Source organism: Pongo pygmaeus, chromosome 14 (genome assembly GCF_028885625.2).
Source record: "Pongo pygmaeus isolate AG05252 chromosome 14, NHGRI_mPonPyg2-v2.0_pri, whole genome shotgun sequence".
NCBI classification, from domain to species: Eukaryota; Metazoa; Chordata; class Mammalia; order Primates; family Hominidae; genus Pongo; species Pongo pygmaeus.
Genome location: NC_072387.2, coordinates 33,452,572 through 33,474,897, shown reverse-complemented (window position 1 = coordinate 33,474,897; position 22,326 = coordinate 33,452,572). Strand labels below are relative to the sequence as shown.

At 41.0% G+C, this 22,326-nt stretch overlaps 1 protein-coding gene across 1 annotated transcript; it reads right to left on the bottom strand.

Annotated features, from left to right (window-relative positions):
• Positions 1-2,444: 2,444 nt before the first annotated feature.
• On the bottom strand, positions 2,445-4,611 carry PABPC3 (poly(A) binding protein cytoplasmic 3). Its single transcript, XM_054446355.2, has one exon. It carries the CDS (start codon positions 4,479-4,481, stop codon positions 2,571-2,573), a length of 1,911 nt encoding a protein of 636 aa, XP_054302330.1. The 5' UTR covers positions 4,482-4,611; the 3' UTR covers positions 2,445-2,570.
• Positions 4,612-22,326: the final 17,715 nt, after the last annotated feature.

Sequence of the window (22,326 nt, the reverse complement as noted above, 5' to 3'; positions counted from 1 at the left end):
TCCTTCCATATGGCCGGGAGCTACTTGTGGACATGTGTGTCCTCCAGGATAGGGGGCACTTCTCAAGAGTGTGGACTGGAGATCATTTCTTTCTGTTTGTCCCACATCATCTAGAATAGCACTGCACACTCACACCAATATTCCCTCAGCTATTCTGAGAAGTGTTATGAGAATTTAAGCACTTGATTGTTAAGTATATGAAATTCTTCAGGACATATGATGTTGACCTATCAACAAGCATTTAATTGTCTGCTATGCAAACCCAGTTTCTGTATTTAGGAAGTTATAATCTAATTTGGCAGGGAGTCAATAGAAGGTTAAATTGTAAGATTGCTGGCCAGGCATGGTGGCTCACGCCTGTAATCCCAGCACTTTGGGAGGCCAAGGTGGGCAGATCACAAGGTCAGGAGATCGAGACCATCCTGGCTAACATGGTGAAACCCCATCTCTACTAAAAATACAAAAAAAAAAAAAAATTAGCCAGGTGTGGTGGCAGGCACCTGTAGTCCTAGCTACTTGGGAGGCTGAGGCAGGAGAATGGCGTAAGCCCAGGAGGCGGAGCTTGCAGTGAGAGGAGATCACGCCACCACACTCCAGCCTGGGCGACAGGGAGAGACTCCTTCTCAAAAAAAAAAAAAAAGAAAGATTGCTAAACCGAGAATAACCCATTTTTAAAAAGAAGGCCGGGCGTGGTGGCTCACACCTGTAATCCCAGTACTTTGGAAGGCAAAGGTGGGTGGATCCCTTGAGCTCAGGAGTTCGAAACCAGCCTGGCAACATGGCAAAACCCTGTCTCTACAAAAAATACAAAAAATTAGCCTGGTGTGGTGATGCACGCCTGTATTCCCAGCTACTTGTGAGGCTGAGGTGGGAGAATTGCTTGAGCCCAGGAGGCAGAGATTGCAGTGAGCCAAGATCGCACCTCTGCACTCCAGTGTGGGTGACAGTGAGACCTGTCTCTAAATAAAATAAATAAAACAAAAAAGAAGAAGAAACTATTTAAACTATTGGGGTACTTATGACAAGACCTTCAGCAGACTTGTATTTAACAACCTGGAAACTGGCAACATCTGAGGACTGAAGCCCTGCTGTATGCACCACGTATACATCAGACATTGTCAGTGAGTAAATAATATACCCCAAAACATCTTTATATTTTTTCAAATATGAACATTCTAATTTTATGAGTTATGAAAATCATTTAACTTTAACCATAATGGATTTCTCCATAATTTACCTACAGGCCCCCAAAATGGGGATGAATAAACTGCATGTATTATATATATATATACACATACATACATGTATATGTGTGTGTATATAACATACATGTGTGTATATATATTATATATATGCACACACACATTATTTATATGTTTGTATGTGTGTGTATAGCTATACCCACATTATATAGTGACCATCTCTCTATATATACATAGTTTATTGCAAAGTAATATGGTATAATTATATTTCTATGTAGTGCAATGTCACAGCCTCTACTCATCTTAAAGGAGAATGCTCAAATGGGCTGTCCTTTTATACAATTCACTAGGTGTAACATTAATTATAAATATTTATATTAATTAATATTACCAATAAAGGAGCTACAAGTAGTGATAAATTATATTGGGAGGAGGAGGAGGGATGGTGGGAAGGGTAGATAAAACATATCCTTATTTGTTACATCAGGAAGTCAATAGTTAAATTACAAAATTGATAAACGAAGAAATAACTATGTACAATTATTATTGAAGAATATCAACTACCAGAAACACTAAAACCAAATGATTAAAAGTGATTATCTCTGTGATCAGAACCAAGTTTAGCCTCCTGTTCAATTAGATTTTTAAAACTATGTATGTATTTTTTATTTAAAAATAATGCAGTATAAATTAATAATTCTTACAATTTTGAACAAATGTTACTGAATTTATAATTACTATTTTGTCATTGCATATTTTCATTTAAGAATATTAAAAATAAACACTATTATGTAAAGACCTAAAATTTTGGTGAAAAAGTGATTTTCATATTTGAAATATAGTGGGAGATACAATAATAGGAAATGTAAAGAAAGACTATTAGTAAAATTGATTTTTCTTTTTTTTCACTGTTTAAGAAATTTTTATTAAAGCAAGAATTTTATAATCCAAACCATGTTTCCTTGCTCAGTTATCAATTCTGTTACTTAAAACATAATTGACATTTTGAGCTATTCCACAGTAAAGAATTAAAAAATAAAAGAAATGCTTTAAATTTTTGTACTTTGCTGAAAATTCTTTTCCCCAGGGTCTACAAAACATTAACTTGTTTTTATATTTTACTATTTTTTTGTTTTTAAATCAATTAAGTAATCTTTTTTTTTGGTTTTAAATCAATAAGTAATCTAGGACTAGCATTATATTTGCTAGACCTGGCATTTGCTCGGTACATAAGGTTCAAAGTTTCCTTTCCATTTTTTATTTATTTTAGATTTTGCAATTTTTTTTCCCATAGTATTTAAGTTTCTCGATGTTTAGATATTTTTCTTCGGTGAAGCACAAATTTCTTTTCGTGGTCTCTGATCAATTTTAAACAGTTGGAACACCGGTAGCACTGTTAACTGCTTTCTGGGTAGCCTCTTTAGCTTGGTGGGCTTGTAGTACAGCTACAGCTTCATCAACCTTAGAACCGAGTGACTCTGGAGACTCGAGCATATGAAGAAGTTCTGAATTATCAATCTCCAACAACATGCCAGTGATTTTACCAGCAAGAGTAGGGCGCATGGCTTCAATAAGAGGAAAGAGCCGTTCACCCAACATTTGCTTTTGCTTTTGAGGAGGGGCAGATGCCAACATGGAAGCAGTCAAAGTTTCCTGACCTTGTACATGAACAGCAGGCTGTTGCATTGTAACTTCCGGCTGTGCATTAAGATGTTGCTGAGGATTGCGAACTCCCGCAGCATATTTATACCGTGGAACCGTGCGCACAGCAGGGGTAGCTGCAGCAGCAGCAGCTGCAGGACGTGGACCCACTGTCTGTGTTGATGTGTTAGCAACACGCTGCGTTGACATGACTCGTGGAATCTGTGAAGAAGCTGGTCTCATAGGACTAAACGGTACTCTAGGAGCAGCTGGGCAGATAGCACTGGGCTTATTTTGGAATGGATGAGGTCTGGCACCCTGAGCAGTCCAACAAGGACTTGGTCTTAGTTGAGCAATTTGGCTAGGAGGATAGTATGCAGCATGGTTCTGAGTCTGTGGGACAGCTGCCATGAAGTAACCTGAAGGAGGTGCTGGCTGGTAGGGGTTGATTACAGGGTTGGGCACAGCTCGTACACTTGCCATTCTCTGCATATACTCGTTAGTGAGGTAAGCCTGGCGCTCTTCTTTGCGCTGAGCTAAAGCTACATACAATGGCTTTGTGGCCACAATTCTACCGTTCATTTCTGTAACTGCTTTAGTGGCTTCTTCTGGGGAAGAGAAACATACGAAACCAAACCCTTTGCTGCGACCACCTTCCATCATAACCTTTGCACTAGTGATTGTACCAAATGGAGAAAACGCTTTCCGGAGACGTTCATCATCAATATCATCATCAAGATTTTTCACATAAAGATTAACAACCTGGTATCTGGTGATCCTATCTTGCTTCATCTGTTCAAATTTGCGCTTAAGTTCCGTCTGCCGTTCCACTTTTTTCTGAGCTCGACCAACGTAAATTTGTTTTCCACTGAGCTCCTTTCCATTCATCTCATCTACAGCTTTCTGCGCATCTTCATGCTTTTCAAAGCTTACAAATCCAAATCCTTTGGATTTTCCACTTTCATCAGTCATTACTTTTACACTTAAGGCAGGCCCGAACTTGCCAAAGAGATCCTTAAGGCGCTCATCGTCCATGTCTTCTCCAAAATTCTTGATGTAAACATTGGGGAACTCTTTTGCCTTAGCTCCAAGTTCAGCCTCTCGTTCTTTACGAGACTTAAATCGTCCAACAAATACTTTGCGATCATTTAGGAGCATTCCATTCATTTTTTCAATAGCTCTTTCAGCTGCTTCGTGTGTCTCAAAGTGTACAAATCCATAGCCCTTGGAACCATTTTCATCACAAACCACCTTACATGAAAGGATGTTACCAAAAGCAGAAACTGTATCATACAGTGCTTTATTATTAATGGATTTATCCAAATTTTTAACGAATATGTTGCCCACTCCACTTTTGCGAAGTGATGGATCATGCTGAGACCACATGATGCGTACTGGTTTGCCCTTTATAACATCAAAATTCATGGTGTCCAGAGCATGCTCCGCGTCCTTCGGGTGCTGGAAGTTCACATACGCGTAGTTGGAGGAGCGGCGGGTGATCAAGTCCCTGCAGACCCGGATGGAGAGGATGGGCCCAGCCGGACTGAACTTCTCGTAGAGCATCGCCTCAGTCACGTCGGGGTGGAGGTCCCCCACGTAGAGCGAGGCCGTTGGGTAGCTGGGGGTGCTGGGGTTCATTCTCGGCACGGCTGCCCGCAGGGACACAGGACTCGACCTTTCCGTTACAGGAGTAGAGCGAGTGCCGGGGCCGGGGGCCGTAGCCGGAGGGAGGGGAGCGGGGGCAAGCGCAGAGGGACAAAAATCAGCCGAAATCGAAAACTACTCAACGGCCGCAGAACGGGGTCGATCCGCTGCCGCTGGCTGCCGGCTGCCCGCGGGGAGCCAGGCTGGCGGTGTCGGGTCCGGGCAGCAGGAAGGCCTTGGTCTCTTGGTTCCTTCTTGGAGCTGCTGCGGGGCCGCTGGCGGGCGGCTCGGGCTCAGCTGCTTCACCGGGTTATTTTGTAAAAGAGCATTAATGATTTTTCTAAGATGATTTTTATAATCCAAATTTAAAATGCCTAGGAAAAAATAAATGAAAGAATTTTTTTCTCGTTTCTCCTTTAGTATGTTTTCATATATGTTCTACTTTACACAAATATATTTTTATAAAATGTTTTCTACTTTTTACCTCGTCTCCACTAAAAATACAAAAAAATAGCTGGGCGTGGTGTGCTCACCTATAATCCGAGCTACTCCGGAGGCCTAGGCACGAGTACCGCTTGAACCCGGGAGGTGGAGGTTGCAGTGAGCAGAGATCGCGCCACCGCCCTCTAGTCTGGGTGACAGAGCGAGATTGTCTCCAAAAAAAAAAAAAAAAAAAAAAAACCCCGAAAAACCGACTTTTTATATAACAATATAAAACGTAATAAATATGTAATTTTATTTTTCATTTATTTATTATTTATTTTTATTTATTTATTTTTGAGACGGAGTTTCACTCTGTCGCCCAGGCTGGAGTGCAGTGGTGCGATCTTGGCTCACTGCAACCTCCACCTCCCAGGTTCAAGCGATTCTCCTGCCTCAGCCTCTCGAGTAGCCGGGATTACAGGCACCCACCACCAAGCCTGGCTACTTTTTTGTATTTTTAGTAGAGACGGGGTTTCACCATCTTGGCCAGGCTGATCTTGAACTCCTGACCTCGTGATCCACCCACCTCGGACTCCCAAAGTGCTGGGATTACAGGTGTGAGCCACCGTGCCCCACCAATAAATATGTAATGTTAATATAGTATTATATATGATATAGTCTCTTGAGGTCAGATTGGGATTCATTGTTAAGTATACATTTTATAATCCTAAGTACACAATCTTGTGACCTAATATAGCTGCATATCTAAGTAAGTGATGATCTGAAATAATTCTATTTAAGAAAATCCTTTAAGAAAGGTCCAGTCCCACAAAAAATATCAGTTGAGGGGAGGATCTGTTCATTCTGTTCATGTTACAAATAATTTATTTTAGGGTTTTTTGTTTTGTTTTGTTTTATTTTGTTTTTTTAAGATAGAGTCTCGTTCTGTCCCCCAGGCTGTAGTGCAGTGGTGCGATCTTGGTTCACCACAACCTCCACCTCCCGGGTTCAAGGGATTCTTGCGCCTCAGCCTCCCAGATAGCTGGGATTACAGGCAAGCACTACAATGGCTGGCTAATTTTTGTATTGTTTTTAGTAGAAAGGGGGTTTCGCCTTGTTGGCTAGGCTGGTCTAGAATTCCTGACCTCAGGTGATCCGCCCACCTCTGCCTCCCAAAGCTCTGGGATTACAGGCGTGAGCCACCGCGCCTGGCCTAGAGTGGAGCGTTTCTTTAAATAGTGGTTGCCACTAATATAAAATGCAATTAAAAGTTTAAAAATTAAGTTGATACACAGCATTTTAGGAGCACATCCATCATTTCAACAATGTAGGCTTGTAAAAACCAAGTGCTAGGAAGGGTGTGATTCCTCAACAGTATGAGATCGATTTTCTGCCTCATTAACAAAAGCAAAATGGTCTTCCAGAGAAAGGCAGCTTTGCAGAACCATTTCAGTGTGTTCATGGGCAGGAAAGCAGATTCCCGACAGATGCAGCCCATGGAATATACACTTGGGTGGAAGAAAACCAGGATGAATGTATCAAAATTCCAGGCTTCTTGGAGACCTATGATTTAATTTGTAACTTCATTTTCAGATTTCCCAGAAGTTTTGAGGATTGCAATCCCAAGCCCAGTGATGGTAGAGCATTTAAAACAAGCCTAGACCATACAGGAGAAGGTTATTTCCACTGGACAACTAATCTGCCGATTGTATTATGGTTTAGAGAAAATCCTGATGCAGTTAGCAAACAAATTGATTTGTGTGGAAAAATTTTGTCTAGAAGGAAAAGGGACTGAATAGATAGAAGGGATTTATTTATTATTATTATTATTTTTTTATTTTGAAGACAGGGCCTCACTCTGTTGCCCAGGCTGGAGTGCAGTGGCCACAGCTCACTGCAGCCTTCACCTCCCAGGCTTAGGAGATCCTCCCACCTCAGCCTCCCAAGTAGCTGGGACTAGAGGCACATGCCACCACACCCAGCTAACTACATCTCTAATTTGTAGAGATGGGGTTTTGCCATATTGCCCAGGCTGGTCTGGAACTCCTGAGCTCTCCAACTCCTGAGCTCAAGCAATCCGCCCACCTCGGCCTCCCAAAGTGCTGGGATTGCAGGCGTGAGCCACCACACCTGGCCAGAGAAATTTATTCTTTCCCAGATCCTTCTAAGTTTATATCGGCATATTATATGGTTTAATCACAGCTCTCAGTCACCATGGTTTCCGGAGTAACAGGGAATGGAAATCCCCATGTCTAATTCCTACACTTTCCCTCTTCCCTTTTGTGGAGCTTCCTTTTCATTTCATGATTTTTAGCAATTATAAGTTTGACTGCTTCTCTTCTGGAGAGTTGGTAATCTGTAGAAAACATCTAGTCTTTGGTTTGTTGTCAGATAAAACTGAAGGTAGTCTTATGCACAAATAAGGCAGAAAAAAGTCGGTTCTTATGTTTAAAAAAGAATTAAAAATGGAAAGCCTCAAATATGGGCTGTCAGGCTACCCTGTTGACATATTATTGTGGACAATGGTGTCAGATTGTACAGTGGGGTTGTAAATGTTGCACCTACACATATTGTCCAAATAGAAACATACAAAATGACACTTTTGTACTTGTCCAAATAGAGAAGTACAAAAATACACACTTTTGGGCAAAGAACATGAATAGACACTTCTCAAAAGAAGACATACATGTGACCAATGAACATGAAAAAAAGCTCAACATCACTGATCACTATAGAAACGCAAATCAAAACCAGAATGAGGTACCATCTCACATCAGTCAGAATGACTATTACTAAAAAGTCAAAAGACAACAGATGCTGGCGAGGTTGTGGAGCAAAACAAACACTTTTACACTGTTGGTGGGAGTGTAAATTAGTTCAACCATTGTGGAAGACAGTGTGGTGGTTCCTCAAAGATCTAGAGAAAGAAATACCATTTGACCCAGCAATCCCATTACTGGGTATATACCCAAAGGAATATAATCATTCCATTAAAAGATACATGCATGCATATGTTCATTGCAGCACTGTTCACAATAGCAAAGACATGGAATCAACATAAATCCCCATCAATGATAGACTGGATAAAGAAAATGTGATACATATATACCATGGAATACTATACAGCCACAAAAAGAAACGAGATCATGTTCTTTACAGGGACATGGATGAAGGTGGAGACCATTATCTTTAGCAAACTAACGCAGGGACAGAAAACCAAATACCACATGCTCTCACTTATAAGTGGTAGCTAAATGACGAGAACACATGAACACGCAGGGGGAGAACAACACACACTGGGGTCTGCTGGAGGGTGCAGGGGGAGGAGGGAGAGCATCAGGAAGAATTGCTAATGGATGCTGGCTTAATACCTGGGTGATGGGATGATCTTTGCAGCAAACTACTATGACACACGTTTACCTATGTAACAAGCCTGCACATCCTGCACATGTACCCCTGAACTTGAAATAAAAGTTGGAAATTTAAAAAAGTTTTGAAAAAAAATATACACTTTCAAGACTATGAAAATCAGCATAGTTAGGAACCCAAAAGACAATGAATAGAAAGAAAATCATAATTAAGACCATTTTCATTGGTCAGAGTCTGTGAGTCTGGTGAAGAGGTGAAGAAGGAGCATGTCTAATCTCATCTCATTAACCAAGCTGGCCAACAAAGACACACACCTGCTTTTGGTCCATTCTGTCTGGATGAGGCTAGCAAATGTTCATCTTACAACATGGGTGTTAACGGGCGTGAGGAACTCATTCTAATTCTAAGATAGGGAGTATTTCTCAGGTAACACACTAATATTCACCACTCTGGTGAATATTAAACATGTATTAAACATGTTTGTTTTAAACATGTATTTTTTCTTGCTTTTCATGTATTTTTATGTTTTTAAATTTTTGAACAGAGGATACAGTTACAGTTCCTTGGTGGCTGTGGAGTTCTGTGGAGCTCTGAGGGTGGTGAAAATGGCGGGGATTGTGTGCACTGGCTTTCCAGGATTGAGCTTAGGATGAGTGGGGCAGGCCAACTAAGCATTTTTGGCCACTTCATTTTTTTTTGTTTGTTTGTTTCACTCTGTCGCCCAGGCTGAAGTGCAATGGCACGATCTCAGCTCACTGCAACCTCCACCTCCTGGGTTCAAGAGATTCTCCTGCCTCAGCCTCCTGAGTAGCTGGGATCACAGGCACCCATCACGCCCAGCTAATTTTTGTATTTTTAGTAGAGACAGGGTTTCGCTATGTTGGCCGGCTGGTCTCAAACTCCTGACCTCAGGTGATCCGCCCTCCTCAGCCTCCCAAAGTGTTGGCATTACAAGTGTGAGCCACCGCACTCGGCCTTGGCCACTTCATTGATATTACTCTACCAGTATTGTCTCATAAAGGTCATCATCTTTTCTGTAGCCAGTGACTTAAATCATGTACAGTAGTTAATAATGGAAATCTCATAGAGTGTTGTGTGGGACAGGGTCTTCATTTGTCCAAAACCAGAGTTCCTCTTGATCATTGAACCAAGAGACATTATTTTCCCAGTTTTATTTTTTGGCCTCTGGTGCCTGATTCTGTGCATTTTTAGTAATTATTTTAAGATTATCTTTCAGGAACCTTTTTAGCTGGGCCATGACAGAGATTTGTCAATAGGCCCTTTAAGGGCAGCATCCTTTGCTGCGTGACCAGCAAGGTGATTTCCTCTAGCTTTCATGGAGCCTAGTTTCTTTTTTAAAAAATTAATTTTTATTTCAACATATTCAGGAGGTACAAGTGCAGGTTTCTTACATGCACATATTGTGTAGTGGTAAAGTCTGGACCTTTAAGTGTACCCATCACCAGAATGGCGAACATTGTACCAAATAGGTAATTTTTCGAACTTGACCTCCCTCCCACCCTTCCACCTTTTGTAGTCTCCAGTGTCCATTATTCCCAGAGAGTGTAGTTTTGTATTGTTTTGTTTTGTTTCGAGACCAAATCTCCCTCAGTCACCCAAGCTGGAATACAGTGTCATGATCTCAGCTCACTGCAACCTCTGCCTCCCAGGTTCAAGTGATTCTCCTGCCTCAGCCTCCTGAATACCTGGGATTACAGGCATCCGCCACCACGCCCAGCTAATTTTTGTGTTTTTTAGTAGAGATGGGGTTTCACTATGTTGGCCAGGCTGGTCTCAAACTCCTGACCTCAGGTGATCCACCCAGCCTCAGCCTCTTAAAGTGCTGGAATTACAGGCATGAGTCACCGCACCTGGCCCAGAGTCTAGTTTTGAATGGCCCCGAGCTTTGATAATGGCTAGGGCAGCAGGTAGCTGTGTTGTATTTAATAATTTTTGTACACAAGACCCATTCTTTATTTTGTCTCTGTTGGAAGCGAGGAAGTCTCCTTGCTTCCACAGCATTCTAAAATCACAAGCAACTCCAAGAGTATCCCTGCTGTCTGTACAAGCCTTAGCAGTCTTTCCTCAGCAAGGAGACAGGCTTGGGGAGGTAAAAGAGCTTTGCCTCCTGGGCTGAAGTGGCTACAGAGAAACCAGCCACTTCCACGACTTCAAAGGCAGTAGTGATTGCATGGCCTGCGTAATACCGACCAGAGCTGATCTTTAAATGTGAGCCATCTGTAAACCAGGACAGCTCAGCATTGTCCAGGGGAGCCTCTTGCAGACCCTACCAAGGGGATAAGAGGTCTCAGAGTGAGGCAGGTGTGCGGAGTCTGGCCTGAAGGAGAGGGCAGGAGAGTTGCATGAGTAAGGTTACTACAGGTGCGAGACTGGGAGGAGCAGGGGCCGCAGGGGCTGCAGGGAGTGAGGGAGTAGGCAGGAAGCTGCCAGGCCTGGTGCAGGTGTGAGAGCATCCACAGCTCGAGGCTCACATACACTTGGGGGTCCCACAGCTATCCCTCAGTTGCCTTGACTAACAGGGCTGCAGCGGGGACTGCTCTCAGGCAGAAGGGACTCCACCGGCAATGGGATCCAGGTGTTGACTACAGTGTCCCAGAGGGTGGCATTGGCCTCCATGCTTGTGGCTTAAGATCCCCAAAGCACTGCCTTTCTTTTCATACACAAAGAGGGAAAAGGGGAATTTCTCATTAGGATGAACCAGAGCTGGAAGATTTGCCAGCTTCTTCTTCAGTTTGTTGGAAACTTGCTCTTCAGATCCTGTCCCAGTAATGGGGGCAGGTTTGGTAACTTACGTAAAGCATACAGCAATTGGACCAGAAAAGAAAAGCCAGGGACTCAGCTACGACAGTAACCAGCAAGTCCGAGAAACCACAGAGTTGGCATTTGGCTTTTGCTGAGGAAATTGCAAAACATGTTGAACTCAGGATCTAAATGAATCTAAAATCCATTCTCTGAAATTGAACAGCCCAAATATTTCACCCAAGTTTTTACTAACGGCAGTTTTTGTTTGTTTTAAGAAAGGGTCTCTCTCTGTCACCCAGGCTGGAGGGCAGAGGTTCAATCACTGCTCACTGCAGCCTCAGCCCCCTGGGCTCAAGTGATTCTCCCACCTTAGCCTCTCAAGTAGCTGGGACTACAAGTGCACCACCACACCTGGCTAATTTTTAAATTGTTAAATTATAGAGACAGGCTCTCGCTATGTTAACCAGGCTGTTTTTGAACTTCTGGCCTCAAGCAGTCCTCCCACCTTGGCCTCCCAAAGTGCTCAGGTTGCAGGCATGAGCCACCACGCCTGGCCAAGCTTCAGGTTTCTTGAGAGGCTTTTTGACCTTTGGCAGCCAGATGCTTTGACAGATGTGCAGTCTTTCTCACAGGCTACCTCTGAAGGCGAGCAAAGAAGGATGTTGTCTGCATATGGTGGTAAAGTGGAGGCTTGGGGAAAACCCACATCCTTCAAGTCTGCCTTTAATATTTGAGAAAAATAGGAAGGGCTTTCAGTAAAATCCTGGGGCCTTCCTGTCCTGGTGAATTGTCGGCCTTCCCAGGTAAAGGGAAAAAGCTCTCAGCTGGCCGGATCCAGCATATGCACTTCACGGATCAACGATGGTGAAAGTTCTGCTGTCAGTGAGTGCTGGCTTTAGTACAGTGTGGTGGCTGAAACCACTGTATGCCTTGGAACAACAATGGGTTTGTTCCTCAGAGGCCCTGAGCAAACCTCTACCCACAGTTGTTTGGTTTTTTTATTAGGTAGAATTGGGGTATTACCAGGACCAGTTCATAGAAAAATGAGCCCCTTTTTTGTGTTCTTCTATAATAGGTTTGGAACCATCTGGTGGAGTGGATATTGTTTAATGTTAGGCAGGGGTTTGGATGGATCAATCTGGATTTTCAGAGGAAGGGTGCTATGAATTGTGCCAACGTCAGTTATTTTGCCCATAAAGAGCCAGGTATTTGGTCCAGCAGTGAAGGGGTGACATTAGTTTTGTTTTCTGAACAATATAACACATGAGAGAAGTCAGGGAGGCAGAAGACTGCCAGGCTGAGTCAGCACAGTTTGGTGTGTCAAATTCTAAAACAGTTTTCCCCTTTCAGAAAAAAAAAAAAAAAAAAATAGTGTGGTAATCTTTTCAGAAAATCACATCTAAAGAGGTGGACAGGGGCAGAATGAACAAGCAAAATGGGATGGGTGTCCTGGAGAGGGATGGGTGTCCTGGAGAGGGCCAACGCAGAATGGAATGGGCTGCTAAACAAAGCAGGTAAAGCCTCCTGGGAAAGCCCCACCGTTTGTCTTCCTATTACTCCCAGGCAGGAGCTGACTGAGGCTGGTGGGGTGAAGGACTGATAGTGTTAGTCCTGTATCTCATTCCCACCTTGAAGGATCATTTCACCCAGATGAGGAAGTAAGAACTGGAAAAAGTCCCTATGAGTTCTTGAAGCCCCGTCATTGAGAGCGGTCTCTAAGTGTAGGTGGTGGAGGAGAAGGAGTTGAGAAAGAGATTCCATTTTTCTTTTGCACCAATCTCTTTTCCAGTGGCCCGGCTTCTTACAGAAATGGCCCAGCTCAGGGGGTCTCCACCTAGTGTTACGTCTGGGAGCCTCCACCTGTTGTAATTGGAGATTAGGAATTTTAGTCATTTTGATCATTAAAGAAATGCAAATCAAAACCACAGTGAGATATCATCTCACACCAGTCAGAATGGCTATTACTAAAAAGTCAAAAAATAACAGGTGCTGGCAAGGTTGTGGAGAAAAGGGAATGCTTATACACTATTGGTGGGAGTGTAAATTAGTTCAACCATTGTGGAAAGCAGTGTGAAGATTCCTCAAAGAGCTAAAAACAGAACTACCATTCAACCCAGCCATCCCATTACTGGGTATATACCCAAAGGAATATAAGTTGTTCTACCATAAAGACACATGCATGCATATGTTCACTGTAGCACTATTCACAATAGCAAAGACATGGATTCAAGCTAAATGTCCATCAATGGCAGATTGGATAAAGAAACTGCAGCACATATACACCACGAAATATCATGTAACCGTAAAAAAGAACAAGATCATATCTTTTGCAGGAACATGGATGGAGCTGGATGCCATCATCCTTAGCAAACTAATGCAGGAACAGAAAACCAAATACCACATGTTCTCACTTGTAAGTGGGAGATAAATGATGAGAACACATGGACACAAGAGGGGAACGACAGATACTGGATCCTTCTTGAGGCTGGAGGGTGGCAGAGGGAGAGGATCAGAAAAAATAACTATTGGGTACTAGGCTTAGTACCTGGTGACAAAATAATCTGTACAACCAACCCCTGTGACATGAGTTTACTATATAACAAACCTGCACATGTACCCTGAACCTAAAATAAAAGTTTTAAAACAAAAGAATTTTAGTGGTTTTATTTTTGTTAATGTCCTGAAGTGTGTGGGCAAGCTGATTTGTCAAATTAGCTCTACCAGAAGTGAGCATAGTTTTCTATTTTATGTGGGCTCTCTCCCCTTTTTTTGTGTGTGTGTGACAGGGTCTCACTCTGTTGCTCAGGCTGGATTACAGTGGCCTGATCATAGCTTACTGGAGCCTCCAACTCCCAGGCTCCAGTGACCCTCCAACTTCAGCCTCCCGAGTAGCTGGGACTACAGGTGTGTACCACCATATCCAGCTAATTTAAAAATTTTTTTTGTAGAGATTGGGTCTCACTATGTTGTCCAGGCTGGTTTCAAACTCCTGGCCTTAAGCAATCCTCTCATCTTAGCCTCTCAAAGTGCTGGAATTACAGGCATGAGCCACTGTGCCCAGTCCTACATGGGCTTTTTCAACAAGCTGGGGAAGTTCTTGAGAAAAGGCCTTCACAACATAAAATGAAAGACTACTTGAGTAGAATCTACATCTACAGGTAATTCAGAATTTTAAAAAAATGCAACCTGAGGCTGACTATAGTAATTATAAACTGGCTCATTATGATCTTGGGTACAGGCCTGGATTTTATCTCAGCCTAAGGTTTTAGGAAAAGCCTCCAGAATAGCCTTGTGAAGGTTTCTTTTTTGCCATGCCTTGGGCTTTTTCACAGTCTTTGGATGTATATTTATCTAAATCCTTCTCAGGGCCATGTCAACGAGCCCAGGCCATCCAGCATTGGGCCTTACCTTCACCAACAGGCATGTGAACTGCTGGCGTAGATGAGAAGTCCTGGTTAATCCACTTGAATTACCACGTTGAATTCATCAGCAAGCTGGTGAGGGTCCTCAGCGACTTTGGGAATTCCTTTCAGCGACTTGTAGTTCAGCCTTGCACCAAGGAACACGAGAAATGTGGGGGTTAGAGGAATCATTAGTGAGCTTAACTTTAGAAGGACAGGTTTTAACAGGATCAGGTTCAGGGTAGAAAGAGCTGAGGAATCTAGAGGGAAAGGCATTTCAGCCAAAGGAGGATGGAGAGAGCGGACAGAGGAGAGAGAAGGGAGGTCCCCTTCAGGGAGGAAAGAGTCTGGGCCTCCAAGGCTTTGTCATCTTTCCCTAACTGTTTGTCTCAGTTAATTTGGGGACAGTATCTTGTAGGGAGGCTATATAAGAATCCTGAATGTGCTTAGAGCCTTTTAGGTGCCAGTTGAAGTAGGTCTCCCATTTGGGTTGTTTACTTTTAGGACCAGAGTCTTCTAATTTTGTCCTAAGAAAGATAAGTTTGGAGGAACTCAAAAGACCCTCATGATGGTTATTGAAGCTCCAAATTAGTTTTGGTGTACTCTTTCCATTGGGAGGATAATTTTTTGACATATAGCCTGCAGCATTCTAAGAAGGGGAACCGTTATTGTCTCCTTTGGAATTTTGGGATCCCATTCTGCTTCTTATTAATCTCTTGAGAACAAAAGAAAAATCTATAAGCCCTGTCATGGAATTTTAGGGGTTTGTTTTAGTGTGCCTGGCCCAGGGTTTTGTTTGACATGGCTGGAGCCTGTGCACTAATCGCCCCACCTGTGACCAAGTTTTCTCTAGATGCATACATCTTTTCTTGAAACTGGCAGGCCCCCTAGTGGTAATCTTCTCTGTCTGTGTCCCGGTTTATCCTGACGCAGGAGACTTCTCTTTGGAGACTGATATCCCTGGCAGAAAGGTGGCAAATGCCCTAATGGCTTTTAAAGGGTCAACTGTGCCCACCCTTTTAGAAAGTAAATTTTGTTCTCAAAAGATGTTTGGAAACAGAAGGAAAAAATCAAGCAGCAAACAAAACTGTAAATGTATGCAAATACTCAGAAACCAAAAGTGCATTACCAGAACCAGAAAGACAAACTGTCTTTGTACCAGAAAAGATTTGGCAGAAAAGACAAAAAGTCTTTTATATTCCCAGAAGCAGGAGCCTTTACTAAGGTCCCTTAACCCAACCAGGTCCTGAATAAGGTCAACAGATAACTGCTACCAAAGGAAGGGAGCTTGACCTGAGAGAAGCTGTATCTGGGGAGGGAAAAAAAAGGTAATCTGTGGAGGTGGAGTGCACAAAAGGCCCAATTGTGTGTACCTCGCCTTGTCCCAAAGGTCGCTGATCCCTTCCAAAGGTAATTGTTTCATCCCACTTCTGACACCAGATTATGTCAACCTAAAGATAAGACATTAGAGAAAACTATCCCGAAATATATTGAATTTATTCGGGAATGGAAAAAGAGAATTATAATCTGGGATTCATGGAATGACAAACCACAAGTGAGAGAAGGGTAAAGGAAAGCTTTTACTGGCAAAAAGAGAGGTTCAACATAAGCCATTTAGAAGCAGAATTCATTGGTTCCAGTGGCTCAAAGTCAGAACTGTCATCAGTTTATTGGTGGAGATGCTGTTACTGGGCAAGTGTTGTTTTCAGAGCATCTTATATGAGTTGCTGCAGTCCTAAAGAATATCTGGTGATGCACCTTGTCATAGAAATACATGTATGTGGGTGAAATGTGTAAGCTTTGCTTTCTCTCTCTCTCTGTCTCTTTTTTAAGAACAGTGCCTCACTGTGTTGCCCAGGCTGGATTGCAGTGGTAGGGTCGTAGCTCACTGTAATCTTGAACTCCTGGGTTCAAGAGGTCTTCTCACCTCAGCCTCCTGTGTAGGTAGTACTACAGACAGACACCACCACAACTGGCTAATTTTTATTTTATTTTATTTGTAGAGTCAGGGTCTGGCTATGTTGCCCAGGCTGTGCGAAGGATGTGAAAGGATTTCTTGTCAGATTTTTAGAAAGTCCTTTGAAACAGTTCTTATCTCAGACATGCTAGCATGAACCCCCTCCTTTCTGCATTCCCAGCCCTAGTTTGTCAGGGTCTGACAAGAGTGATTTCATCCTGGTATCTGCAATTCTCACAGCTTGTATAGACATAGTTTTGCAACTGTGCAAATATTTCTGCAGAGTAAATATCTAGGAATAGAAAGCTAGATCAAGAAGTAAACACATTTGAAATTCTAATAAGTTGTCAACAGCCCTCCTTAGAGCTGGTACTAATTTACACTTCTAAGAGCTGTGTATGATAGAACCTATTTTCCCACAGCCTCGCCAGAAATACTTTATCATATTTTTCAGTTTTCCTACTTGAGAAGTGAGTAGTAATTTCTCAGTGTTGTTTTAATTTGCTTTTCATTTATTATGAAAAAAGTTGAGCATCTTATGCTTAAATTCTTTTGTATTTCCTTTTCTGTTAATTGTCTGTTCTGGTCATTTTTCTATTGGATTGTTGGTTTTTTCCCTATGGATTTCTAGGAGCACATTATTTTATTCATAGTTCATCTTTTGATGAATGTTATTTATAATGTTATTTTTGTCATATAGGTTTAAAAAATTTTTTTTAAATAACTTCTGGATTTTGTGTTATGCAGTTGGCTATCAGTATCTGTGAGTTCTGCACCCAAACCATGGATTGAAAATGTTAAGAAAAAAAAGAATAAAAAATACAGTAATAAATATAATGCAAATTTTAAAAAATATGACCACTATTTACATAGTATTTACATTGTATTAGGTGTTATAAGTAATCCTTATAAGCATAGAGATGATTTAAAGTATACAGGAGAATGTGCATAGGTTATATGCAAATAATACACCATTTTATATAACAGACTTGAGCATTCATGGGCTTTGATATCTGAGGGAGGTCTTGGAATAAATCCCCCAACTATACAGAGGAACAACTGTAATTAGAAAGGCTTTTACCTCTTGCTGTAGTTTGAATGTATCCCTCCCAGTTTATGTGTTGGAAACTTAATCCCCAGTGCAACAGTGTTGAGAGGTGGGACCTTTAAGAGGTGATAAGGCCATGATAACTCTGCCCTCATGAATGAATTAATGCTGTTTGGGGGATTGAGTTCTTGATAAATAGATGAGTTCAGCCTCCTTCTCCTCTTGCTGTCTCATGTGTGCTCTTGGGCCCTTCTGTCCTTCCACCATGGGATGACACAGTAAGAAGGCCCTAGCCAGATGCAGCTCCCTGATCCCGGACTTCTCAGCTTTCAGAAGCATGAGCCAAATACATTTCTGTCTATTATAAATTACTCAGTCTCAGGCATTCTGTTATAACAGCACGAAACAAAGACACCACTCTAAAATTACAACAAATTTTCTTGTGTTTACTTCTAATACTTTCGATTCCATTTTTGACATTTAAATCTTTGATTTGTTTTGACGTTTTCCTGTTGAATAAGATACAAATTCAATTGTATTTTTATTTCTAGAATGCTACCTATTGTCCCTAAACCATTTATTAGTCTATCTTTTCCCCCACTGATTTCAGATGTAATTTTTGTTGTAAATTTTTGTGAGTATTTGGCTATGTTTCCAGGCTTTTTGTTTGATAACATGTCTTTCCTTCAATTCATAACTATTGCAATTTTGTTTTAATATTTACTCTTTTTCAGAGTTTTTCTAACTATTCTTGTTTGTTTCATTTTCAACATGAATGTTAAAACTAGTTTGTTTAATAATGCAAGAACAACAACAGCAACAAAACAATAAAATGTCTGTTGGTATTTGATTTGTGAATGAGCTAAGGAAGAATTGCCATCTTTGGGATGTTGAAACTTCCTGTACAAGTACATGAATGTCTTTGCATTTGTTTATGTCTTTTTATGTTGATTTTGATGTTCTTTATATAGCTCCTGTGATTTCTCACTTATTAATTCCAATGAATTTTTTTGTTGCTACTATCGTGGTAAGTGGGCTCTATCAGTAGGAGTTCCAATAGGAAACAAATGACTCTATTTAAATTGGCTAACTAGAGGAGATAAAGGGGATATTAGCCAAAATGTGAACAAAGTACAGAAAAACCAAAGGGATGGAGTGGTACCTTTGGGCTAGTAATAGAAGTCCTAGGTCCCTCATTTTCACACATAGGCATGAAGGGTTTGAAGGAGTGGTTGCTGAAATCCAGAGACAGCACTCTTATCGGAGAGGCCATCTGATAGGAGCTATAACCTTGTCCTAGCCCACTGTGATCCCTCCAGACAGAATACGAGTAAAAGAGGAAATAAGTATGCTCCCCAATTCTCCTCCATTCCTTAGATCTCCTGCTAGAAATTCCCAGTGGCCAAAGCCAACCAGAGGCAAGAGGGCAAGAGGGTCCATTGATAGAATCAACACTGTCAAGCCTTGCTCAGGGGAGAGCAGGAGGGAGTACGGTGAGAGTGAATCTGGAGGCAAACAGAGGACACCGAACGCTGTGTCCTTTCTCCCACTCAATTTTCTACTGGCCATTATTTTTTATATTTGTAAGATACTGATTTTTACTTTTTTTTTTTTTTTTGCATTTTTATGGCACAATTTGCATTCAATTAAATTCACAGATTTTAAGAATATAGTACAATTGTCCTGGCATGGTGGCTTAGGCCTGTAATCCCAGCACTTTGGGAGGCCGAGGTGGGTGGATCACGAGGTCAGGAGATCGAGACCATCTTGGCTAACACGGTGAAACCCCGTCTCTACTAAAAACACAAAAAATTAGCTGGGCGTGGTGGCAGGCGCCTGTAGTCCCAGCTGCTCGGGAGGCTGAGGCAGGAGAATGGCGTGAACCCGGGAGGCGGAGCTTGCAGTGCCGAGATCGCGCCACTGCACTCCAGCCTGGGTGACAGAGCAAGACTCTGACTCAAAAAAAAAAAAAAAAAAAAAAAAAGGTTAGTACAGTTAGTTTGGCAAATAAATACAAATATGCAAGGCCCCACCAACATCAAAATTCCTATGTGCTCCCCTGTAGCCAATCTTTTCTCTCCAACTCAGGCCTAAGACAACCACTGATCTTCTTTTTTTCACTGTAATTTTGTGTTTTCCAGAATTTGGTGTAAATGGAATAATATGTTGTCTTCCGTGTCTGGCTTCTTTCACTTTGTGTGATATTTTAGTTTGATCCATGTTGCAGGTATCAGCAGTTCATTCCATCTTTTTGCTGAGCAGTATTCCATTGTCCGGATACACAACAACTAGTTCATCTTTTCACTAGTTTATAAATATTTGGGTTATTTCCAGCTTGGAGCCATGAAGAATAATGTTGCTATGAACTTTGGCCTCCAACGTCTTTGTGTGGAGATGTATATATAGGTATGTATGTATTCTTGGTTATATAACTAGAAGTGGAATTGCTGAGTCACATGTGGTGTGTGTTTCATGTGATAAGAAACTTGCAACTTCTTTTTCAAAATGGATATGGAAAACTGTGTAACTAACCACTAGCAATTATGAGTGTTCCAACTGTTCCACCTTCGTGTGGATACCAATCAATGCTTGGTGTTGTCAGGCTTTTCAAATTTCTGCCATCCCAGTGTCTCTCCTTGTATACTGGTCTCTCCTTGTTGTTTTAATTTGCATTACTTTGGTTTCTTTGACACTAATGTTGAGCATCTTTTAAATGACTTATTGGCTACTTACATATATTCTTTTGTGAAGTGTCTGTTTAAATCTTTTGTCTTCTTATTAGTAAGTTTTTTATATATGCAGGACACAAGGCCTTTGTTGGATACGTGTTTTACAAATTTTTTTTTCCAATTTTGTTTTCTGAAGAGGGTCGTTTGAAGAACAAATATTTTTCATTTTAATGAAATTTAATTTGCTAATATTTTTCTTTTGTCTAACCAAATATCAAAAATCAGTCCTTCTATTTTTCTCCTCCTTGAAGTTTTAAGATTTTAGCTCTTAAATGTAGGTCTATGACCCATTTTTGAGTTAATTTTGGTATACAGTAAAAGAAAAGGGTCCAGACCCTTTCCCCCAACAGTATGGAAACTATTTTAGTGCTGTTTGTTGAAAACACCATCCTTTCATTACTTAATTAGTTTGGCACTTTGATAAAGATCAGTTGACTATGCATATGTCAGTCTACTTCTGGACTGGACTCTGTCCCAGCAGTTGGTGTGCCTTTCCTTATCCCCATACCACACTCTCTTGGTTACTGCAGTGTTATAGTCAGTCTTCATATCAGGTACTTTAAGTCCTTTGACTTTTCTCTTCATTTATTTATTTATTTATTTATTTATTTTTGAGACGGAGTCTTACTCTGTCACCCAGGTTGGAGTGCAGTGGTATGAACTCAGCTCACTGCAATCTCCACCTTCTGGGTTCAAGTGATTCTCCTGCCTCAGCCTCCCGAGTAGCTGGGACTACAGGTGCACACCACTACACCCAGTTATTTTTTTTGTATTATTAGCAGAGATGGAGTTTCATCATATTGGCCAGGCTGGTCTCAAACTCCTGACCTCATGATCTGCCTGCTTCAGCCTCCCAAAGTGCTGGGATTATAGGTGTGAGCCACTGTGCCTGGCCGACTTTTCTCTTCTTTTTAAAATTGTTCAGCTACTTTAGATCCTTCTCATTTTTATATCAATTTTAGAATCCCCTTGTCAATTTCTAAAAGAAAAATGCTTGCTGTAATTCTGATTAAATTACATTGAATCTATTGATACCGTAACAATATTGAGTCTTCCAGTTCATGAACATTACCTAGCTTTCCATTTATTTAGGCTTTCTTTATTTTAACAGCATTATTTATCAGGGTATAGATCCTTCACACCTTTTGCTAAATTTATTCATAATTTTTTTATGTTATTGTGAACATATTTGTATTTTAAATGTCCTTTTTAATTGCTTGCTGTTTATATATAGAAATAAAAGTGATGATTGCATATTGATCTTTTTTCCTGTGATCTTGCTTTAATCACTTATTAGTTTTAGTAGATTTTGTATATTCCCTTAGGATTGTTTTATACATGTACTTATATTGACTGCAAATAAAGACAGTTTTATTTCTTCTTTTACAAACTCTATGCTTTTTTTTGTCTTATTGAACTATCTTTATAAGAGTGAATATTTTTCTCTTGTTTCTGTTCTAAGGTTGAAAGCACTTGGTTTTTCACAATTTAGTATGATGTTAGCTCTGAGTTTTTTATAGATGTATTTTTTCAGGTTGCAGAAATTTCATTCTATTCTGAACTTGCTCAAAGTTTTATCATGAATAGGTGTTGAAGTTTGTCAAATAGTTTATTCTACATCTGTCGAGACGATTACGTTTTTTCTCCTCTATTCTATTAATATGGAGAATTATGTTAATTGGTTTTCATATATTGCAATATTGCATTTCTTACATAAACACCATTTGATCATGATACATTATTCTTTTATTATATTACTAGATTTCCTAATATTTTCTTAAACATTTTTGCATGTATGTCCATGAGGGATATCGGTCTATGGTTTTCTTGTTATGTCTTTGTCAGTATTAAATCAGGGTAATGCAGGCCTAATAATATGAATACAGCAGTATTCCAACTCCTTTTTCCTGACATAGTTTGGGAGAGATTTAAACTTAATGTTTTAAGTTAATGTTAAAACTTAAATGTTTGGACCAGGCGTGGTGGCTCATGCCTGTAATCCCAGCACTTTGGGAGGCTGAGGCGGGTGGATCATGAGGTCAGGAGTTTGAGACCAGTCTGGCCAACATAGTGAAACCCCGTCTCTACTAAAAATACAAAAAAAATTAGCCAGGCATGGTGCTGTGTGCCTGTAATCCCAGCTACTTGG

What these genes read in the sequence shown, in the direction of transcription:
- PABPC3 (XM_054446355.2), bottom strand. Translation starts at nt 4,481, where the DNA reads ATGAACCCCAGCACCCCCAGCTACCCAACGGCCTCGCTCTACGTGGGG.